The 8,513-nt window shown below is 43.0% G+C and overlaps 1 protein-coding gene across 2 annotated transcripts in view; it reads right to left on the bottom strand.

Moving 5' to 3' along the window:
- The window catches only part of ACSL5 (acyl-CoA synthetase long chain family member 5), a 31,196-nt gene that overhangs the window by 8,883 nt on the left and 13,800 nt on the right, over positions 1–8,513 (bottom strand). For both annotated transcript variants that reach the window (XM_082286004.1, XM_082286005.1), the window contains exons 3-8: positions 3,621–3,806; positions 2,967–3,075; positions 2,247–2,311; positions 2,066–2,167; positions 1,648–1,747; positions 312–490 (exon numbers count right to left, since the gene is read on the bottom strand). In XM_082286004.1, the coding sequence (XP_082142130.1) occupies positions 312–490; positions 1,648–1,747; positions 2,066–2,167; positions 2,247–2,311; positions 2,967–3,075; positions 3,621–3,776 (711 nt within the window). In that variant the 5' untranslated portion in view covers positions 3,777–3,806. The remainder of the gene's footprint in view (positions 1–311; positions 491–1,647; positions 1,748–2,065; positions 2,168–2,246; positions 2,312–2,966; positions 3,076–3,620; positions 3,807–8,513) is intronic.

Raw genomic sequence — 8,513 nt, 5'->3', positions numbered from 1 at the left:
ACAGTTCCAATTAGACTCGAGTGCCAGCTTAGAAGCCTGATAAATCCTGTTACAACAGTATCAGGAATTAAGCTAAGCAAGTCTTCAGTTTAATGCTTACTGGCTGTCCACAATACAGACACAACTTCAGTCAATGGTTTGAACTCTGCAACTCAATTTAGCTGAAGATATCAAATTTCAAAATGACTGCTCATCAAGATCTCAGGTACAGCTGCAACAGTCGAGTAATCCTTACATTAAAGTGTCATTGCTGCCACAGAAGATCAAGGTGTCCAGCTGGCAAAGTATTCCAGAAGCCTTTAGCCACCTACCTCAACCTCCTGCAGTGACAAAATTTCAATTCCCACTTTAGCTCCTCTGTCCTTGAGCTCTTTATCAAAGAGATCCATGAGAACAATAATCTTCAGACATGGGGTCTTTTTTTCCTCACAGTTCTTAAGCAAGACCTCTGCCTTAGCAGGTGTGTCACAGATCACCACACTTATGTCAGCTACAGAAAAGAAATTATCAGAAGTCTATTTAGAAGACATGAGGCCAGTGACAGCTCAGCAGCACATACTTTTAGAACATAACATTGGTTTGATGCCATTTGCATTTGTTCATATGGATTCAGTGGCTGGCTTACAGTGCTAAGAAGGTTCCTCCTTCCACATACAACTGATTGGGCAAACCTGAGATTCTGGCAATATAAAGTGAGGGCAAATGCTGAGGAGCTGAAGAGAAATATCTTTGCTCACAGTCAAGATGGACACTGAAACTTTTGGTATTGCCATGATATTGTTTGGGTTTAGCCATCTTCCTTAAATCTGAAGAAATTTGGGCCCAGTTGAAAGAGGTAGCTAAAATTCTTGAGTTAATACTTCAGCTGCCCTGCAGATGCAGTTACAAAAGCGTTTTCCTTTAAGTCAGCAGAGGAACTGGATTTGCCTAGGCCTGCCAGTTCCCAGTTAAACTGGTAAATCACAGCTGTGTAATCCCAAGACAAGACCCGTTCCAAGGTTCACCACCATAACTGTTGAAGGGATTTTGCTTGGCAAATCCTTTTTATGGGATGAATCCCAGATCACTGTAACAATAGTGGATATTTATTTCCCCATATCTCTCCTAAGACTGGGGGAAGAAAGTCTGAAGACTTATTTAACTTCCTTGCCAGTTTATTCCATGGTGGCCTGCTAGATGTTGTCTCTACAGAACATGCAATAACCTGATAGATTAAACAGATTTAGGCATACCTTTACCCTTCCCTCCTCCAGTCTTTTCATCCTACAACTTTAAATCAGACACACACATCTAGTCTTAATTTACATGCAAGTCTGTCTGCATTGTCTGTTTGTTTGGCAGTGTGGGAGTTCAAGATTGCAAAATCTCAAGTAGCAAATAGTTGAGCACTCTGATTGCAGAATGGTCCACAGGATCTAGCAGATCCTTCAGTGGTCTTGCAATCAAAACACTAGGAGACATAGGAAGCCCACTGGATTCTTCTAGGCATTGAACCATGTGCCCTGAAAAGCAGCTTAACTAACAAATTGTCTATAAGAGCAGCAAGGTTAAAGCTACTCCGGTTTTTACAAATTCTCTTGAACTTAGCCCTCCCAAAACAAAGTTTCCTAGAAAAATCCTTACGAAAGAGTGAAAGTCAATATTTACCTTTGTTAACAATATATACAATGGCCTCTGGTCCCAGAGTGTCATAGAGAGGAACAGCAACCATTGAGTAGGTATAGCAGGCATACTCTGAAATGATCCACTGAAAAGAGAAAACAGCATAGCTAAGGAAAACTAGGAGCTCTCAAGACAAGATTGCCTACAGACTTCATACTGCTTGACTAGCCCATGCACATGGCAGTGGGGGGCTATGTAAGGAGCACATTCATGAGAATCAGAGTTGTGAGAGATCATTTTATTACATGCTTGGAATGGTATGTGCTCAGTCAGTAAAAAGGGAATTGGGAAGGAAAAAGTTGTGATTGTTTCTCATGTGGCCTGCAACTATTTAAACACAGCCTCTCCTCTAACCCCAAGGTGTCAGAATAGTGTAGGAAAGAATACACAATTTGTTGCTTACCTCTGGTCTATTCTGAGCAAAAATGCCAATAAACTGGTTTGATGATGGTTGGCATCCTTTTTGCAGAAGCCCTGATCCCACGTATTTAGTTCTGTCCGAAACCTGCAAGGTAGTTTTTCCCCCACATTAGTGTTACAAGGCAGTACCCCAAATTAATTCATCTGTCACTTACAATACTCACCTGTTTATATGTCAGCCACTGATAAGGTTGCTTGGGTTTCCTGTAGCCCAGACAGTCACCATTTCCTAATGAAACAGTTCAGAAAAGCAATTTCAAAATTCAGTACTGCAGTTGCATAACACTGCAATAGAAACACTTGAAGTGGGAAATGTTTTCTGTCAGACATTCAGGTAACTGCATGGAGTGCAGGTCAGTGTCCATGGTTAAGCACTCTGCCCAAACCAAGACTGTAAGACTGTTAGCTTTATCCTTACAAGCAATACTTCTAAGATCTGGTGATATTTTTCCATTGCACAACCCATGTGAGGTTGAAATAGCTTGCAAACCATCACATATTTCCATGCATTGGACTTGTGAAGTGACATGCACAAATTCGTATCTATTGTAAACAGGCAATAATTTCACAGGAAAACTCTCATCATGAGACAAAGGAGAGGTTTTTCCCCACCCAGTTCCTCTGATGCTTTGCATCTGCTGACTCTTGACTGAACTCTACCATCTTCAGCTTCTGATGTTTGTTCCTGCCCAGTCTGCCAAATAAGACTAATGCTAAATTGGGACAGGGACAAATATGGTCACTTGTCTCTCCACCCTACAGAAGGCTAGAAAAGCTTTAGTCAGCCTGCACTGTTACCGCAGCCAAGACCCAAGGAAAAGGATCTTGGAAAAGTTTTGTTTACTTGTGATAGACAAGTACTAACTACCAGATGCAAAGCTTACCAGAAATATGAACTCCTCTCTGGAAAACTTCATACAGGGTTTTAGCATCTTCAAAGTAATAAGAAAGCAGGTTATTATCTGTCAAGAGTGCACTTCTTCTGGCTCCTCTCTAGGAAGAGAGATGGTTATGAAACAGTGCAGAACAGATGAAATGTCTTTTGTTCCTCAGCCATTCTCTCAGCAATCTTTAAAGCATTTCAATAGCATTGCATTGTTGGGGAAGTCTTTTCCCTTCCTGATTTTGATCTACTCAGTCACATGCAGAGGAATTTCCTAGATGGCCCACATTAACATTCAGTTATAGGTTATTGAGAGGCCTTGACTAAGACTGAGTTGCTAGCACTTGCCTTAATTCATATAGTCTATCACCAGTTTCAAAGGTGATGCAGTGCATTGAAAATACAGGAAAAAGTCAGTGACAGCCAAAGCTATCTGGTAAAAAGCCCACCTAATCCTGGTTGGATGGAGCTGCTGTTTCTCATCTTAGCATCTTAAGACTTCCCTTCTCCCCACCACGCTCTTGAGTTGTACACCTGGGAGAGAAGGCTGTGCACATTGGACAGGAGAGCTTCCACTGACACCCAGAGTTAGAATGGATCAGTATTCAGATTAAGCTCCAAAACAGACCATGCCCACAAGCAGAGAAAGCATTACCTCAATTCCTACTGACTGCTTGTTCAAGTCAACAGGAGGTAAAAGAGGTTTCGGCCTGCTTATCACCCACAGGAAGATGACAGCTCCAAATGCAATAAGACTGATCAATGCTGGTGTTGGGAGAGGTGAGAATAATACTTGAAGTATCCAGATCATTGTGCTGGATCAGTGGAGCCAGAGTTGAACCTGAAACAAACAGGAGGTTTAGTAGACTTGGGTTAGAAGCTTTAATTACTTATGAGCCATGGTTACTTAAGTAGCTTGTTAAACAATACTGCAAATCATTTCATCAGTTTGCCCCTGGAGCGTCCTGGTACAATAGTGAATCACACTTACGCAATGTTTTAAGCCTCTTAAGAGATCTCAAGTCACCTGTCCCCATAAATCTTAATCTATGCTGCATCCAGCTCCACAAAAAGCCAAAGCCTGATGAAGTCAGACAAGGAACAGATTCTTTCCATCCTCAAGTGAAAAAAAAAAAAATCTGCCTGGAGAAAACCAGTATATAATTTCCCAAATATATTCCCCAAGTATAACCAAAAAATGCCTTCTTACTTCCATGATGTGAATCAAGGAAGTAAGAAAATTCCTCAATATCATAAGTGTTCAATAGGAAGTGGTTTTGCTGAAATAGTAAGGGTATTGATAAATTACATGTTTGATACACCTACACATATGTCTGCAGGATAAGCTGCTCTTACTGTTCATGCTAGACAAATATTTCAGAGTGACAGTGTGTTCAGCCAAAGAGAGCAACACAAATCAAAACTGTGAAAGTTGCTTTCCACTAGGAAGTGGTAACCTGGGAGTCAGTGTGTGCAATGGAAGTCTAGCTGGGAAATACAGAAGCAATTCTGCTGCTTGCATCCCCCAGGGTATCTTCTGTGAAGGGCAGGGAGGTAGAGGCACCTCCATTCTCCATCATGAAGAGTCAGATGTACAAACCTTATTCCTTTAGCTCAGAACCCACTACTAAATCCAAGTGACAGAGCAAATCACATTTGCACCATTTGTATGTTGGAAGCTTTCTAGACTGACACATCTATTCTCACATCTTTTTAGAGGGATGCCAGAATAGTCATGTTAAAACTCCTGTCGTGGTTTGGCACTGACCCAACATCAGGTACCCACAAGAGCTGCTCATTCACCCTCCCCTGCCACAGCTGGGCAGAGGAGGGAAAAGGAAAAAAAAAAATAAAACGGAATGCTTCATGACTGAGATAAGGACCAGGAGAAACATTTCAAGGGTGAACCAACTTAAGTTGCAAAGTGAATTTATTACTAACAGAATCAGAGGAGGATAATGAGAAGTAAAATAAGCCCTTAGAACACCTTCCCCCCCCCCAGCCCCTCCCTCCCCCCGACAGTGCTGAGAGACAGGGCACGGGGGTTTGGTCAGTCCATCACTGAGATTTCCTTCTGCTGCTCTGGGAGAGGATTCTTCCCCTGTGAGGCCGTGGGGTCCCTCCCATGGGAGACAGTTCTGAATTTCCCCGGCGTGGGTCCCCTCTCAGGAGCAGCAGCCCCACCGCCCCTGCTGCAGCCTGAGCCCCTCCCACGGGCACACAGCCCCCCAAAACTGCTGTGCTGTGGCTCTCATTCCACAGGGTGCAGTGCTCCAAGGCCAGGCTGCTCCCGCCTGGAAGCAGGGCCCTCTCTCTCCAGCGGGTCTCCCACTGGATCACAGCCTCCTCCAGGCATCCACCCGCTCTGGCACGGACACCTCCCTCACGGGCTGAGGGTGGATCTCTGCATCCCCCGTGGATCCCCAGGGGCTGCAGGGGAACAACTTGTTCCACCATGGTCTGCACCATGGCTTACAAAGGCATCTCGGCTCCAGCGCCTGGAGTACCTCCTCCCCCTCCTTCTTCACTGACCTTGGTGTCTCCATGTTGTTTCCCTCACATGTTCTCACCTCCTCCTCTTCTCTGACTAGAATCCAAAATCTTGTGACTTTGTTTTGATTTTCTTCTTAAATATGTCATCACAGAGGCATCACCAACCTCTCTCATTGGCCCAGTTTTGGCCAGCAGCATGTCCCTCTTCAGAGCCATCAGACTTTGGCTCTGCCGAACATGGTGGGAAGCTTCCAGCAGCTTCCCCACAGGAGCTGTCTTTGCGGCCCCCCTGCTACCTAAAACCAGGCCATGCCAAACCAATACAACTCCCCTTAATTACTGATTAGTAGCAATCAGTTTGGGAACTTTTACAGTCTTTTCCCATCCCCAGATGGCCAGAAGGAATTTTTACTCATTGCATTTTGCATGACTTTTCCCTGGGCATGAAATGTTTCAGTCAGCAGTGAGAGAATAGAGCAGGTAACCAGAGAAACCACAGGCCTGTACAGCTGAACCAGTTTTTTTTTTACTGAAATGTGCTCTCATTTTCTCATTTTAATAGCAATTTTAAGACAATTTCCCTGAATGATAGGTTGTCTTTAGAGTATCATGGTAGAGGTAAGGTACAAAACTATCATACCTATAGCACCAAGTTGTCTTTTATAACTTATTTCTATGGCTTAGCATTAACACAGCCTAGTCAGACAGATCAGAGCAGTGGTCACAAATAGCTACTTGTCTGTTACATGCACTTATTTGGCAGAAAACTTGCTGAAGACACTTGTCTGACCTTTCTGTGATAAGGATCAGAGAACCCAGTAACCCCAAATTCTCTGTGCAGCAGTAGACAAGTTGCTGAAAATTTTTGCATTGGGGTATTTTCATGTTCTCACTGACTTGCATGCAAAGCAGTTTGTACCAAGACATCTGGGAGGTCTGAACATCAACCCCTGAAGTATATGATTTTTTTGCTTGGAGCAAAGAACTCAAAGTCCAGAGAGAATGCCTAATCAATAAATGATCATTAAATGCAGCAAAGTTTTTGCCTTCGGGTTCTGAATTGATTCCACAAGTCTCTTGCATAGAAAGAAAGAAAGATCAGTCAGTAGTCTAATCCCAGCGTAGCCCACCCAGCATCCATATAGCTAGTCAAGGATGATTTTCAGCTATATTTGAATGACTTTTTAATTTAAAGGAAGACCTGTTAACAAGTTTCTCTAAAGTCTGGGAAGTATTATATGATCATTAGCTTCTCAGGTTTGATGGGTGTTTTTAGCAACTGTCTCCATTAGCAGCACTGAATGAGACTACATATGCAGGACTATGCATGTACATCCTTTAAAGCTAGAGAGATTAGTGTTGTATCAAAAAAGCACAGATGCACAAAACCACAGATCTAGGTAACACAAAACAAAATGCTTTTCATATCTGAAAAACTATTTTCAACTCCCTTACTTTATTAATAGAATAGTGGCACAGTTTTGCTTTTACTTTCCAAGAGTGTTTCCACAAATGGGCTTTAGTCACTTCTATCAGAAGCACATAAGGGTGTGTTATTCAAGCTGTGGCAAGAGATTGTCAGCAAATTTGTCTCAATTCCCAGAATTAGGACAGTTGTTTCCTATGCTTAGAGCTTCTACTGTAACTATTTGTCAATCCAAGTAGCTGCTAATTTATCACCTCTGGTATCATCCAAATGCCACTTAATCCTGCTTCCCTCGAAGCAGAAGAGCTAGAGAGAGGAAGGAATCTGTACTTGATAGACCTTCCGTCCCTGATAAGAGAACAGCTGCAGCCCAGATCTGTCCTGTGCTACAACCAGAGTTTAACCCACAAATCCAAGTGCCCTGTGCATACATAGTACCTGATTAATATCAACTTGGTGGAAACTCAGTGCAGAACAAGACAAAACCAGAGCATTTCAGGCAGACACCAGCAGAGCAACTCTGAGCACCAGCTGCCTTTTTAAACATCAGAGGGGACAGAGGTGGAGTGTTTGAAACCTCTGAGTTCTGAAGGGCTCAACTCCCAGGGATACAAAATGCACAGGATGTCTCAAACCACCTGTTAAGCTTCTTGTGCAATAAGATGCTGGACAGTTGAAAGTGTACTTAGGTTGTCTGCCCTGGTCAATGGTCAGGGATAAGATGCACTAAGCTCCAGAGTCAAAGGCTTAGTTTTTATCAGAAGAGATTACAGTTATACCATTTACAACCTTGAGTTCAGGAGTACACATTCTCATTTCTACTGTACCTCCCCCTTAACAGCTATTCCTTCACTGCCTAGAAGGAATTAAAGTTATTCTCTATGCTCTCCACATGAGGAGATTCTCTCCAGTGGAAAGTGGCTGGTCTTCGTACTTTTGAGTACGCAAATATGAAGAAAAGTCCCTGTCATCCATCCCAAGCGTTCATTATGGATAACAAATCAACCTCTGATACTTGCACAATTTTGGAAGCAATAGTCATGCACTGCCTGGTCTTCTAGAGTTATATACTTTGTATGAAGTTTGCCTAAGCTTTTGATGTGATCATGACATCTTTTTGTCTCAGCGTTAGTAATGTAACACGGACTGTTTACAAGCAAGAAAAGTGGAGTACAGCCACCTACACGAATTAATTACTTAACCACCAGTAGCTCACTCTTTCCATTTGTTTATGCAGTGCAGCTCTTGCCTGGTGTCATCCTGCAGATGTGAGCCACTGTGCCAGTTCTTATGCCTTGGAAACTATATTCCATATTCCTCCTTGATTCAGCTGAAGTCTAAACCACAGGGTTTAGGAACATCTAACTTTGATCCAGAGAGAAGCTAAAGCACAAAAGCTCAGCAGTGACTTCTGGTCAGAGCCATGCAAAAAACCAAAGCAAAATGCTCAGTAACGTGCATTAAGACCAGGATACACTTCAATGAGGCCTTGCTTTTGGAGCACCTGTTCAGAGAGTCAGAGCCAAACAGTTCAAGCATCCTTTGATCTTAGCTGAGAAGCACTCTGCTAGAGGGTGGGAAAGCACGAGGCCTCAGTAACTTACTTTCAGGAAGTAGAGTGCTGTGGTT

This window comes from Coloeus monedula, assembly GCF_965178545.1.
Source record: "Coloeus monedula genome assembly, chromosome: 8".
NCBI classification, from domain to species: Eukaryota; Metazoa; Chordata; class Aves; order Passeriformes; family Corvidae; genus Coloeus; species Coloeus monedula.
This window is presented reverse-complemented; position numbering and strand designations above follow the sequence as displayed.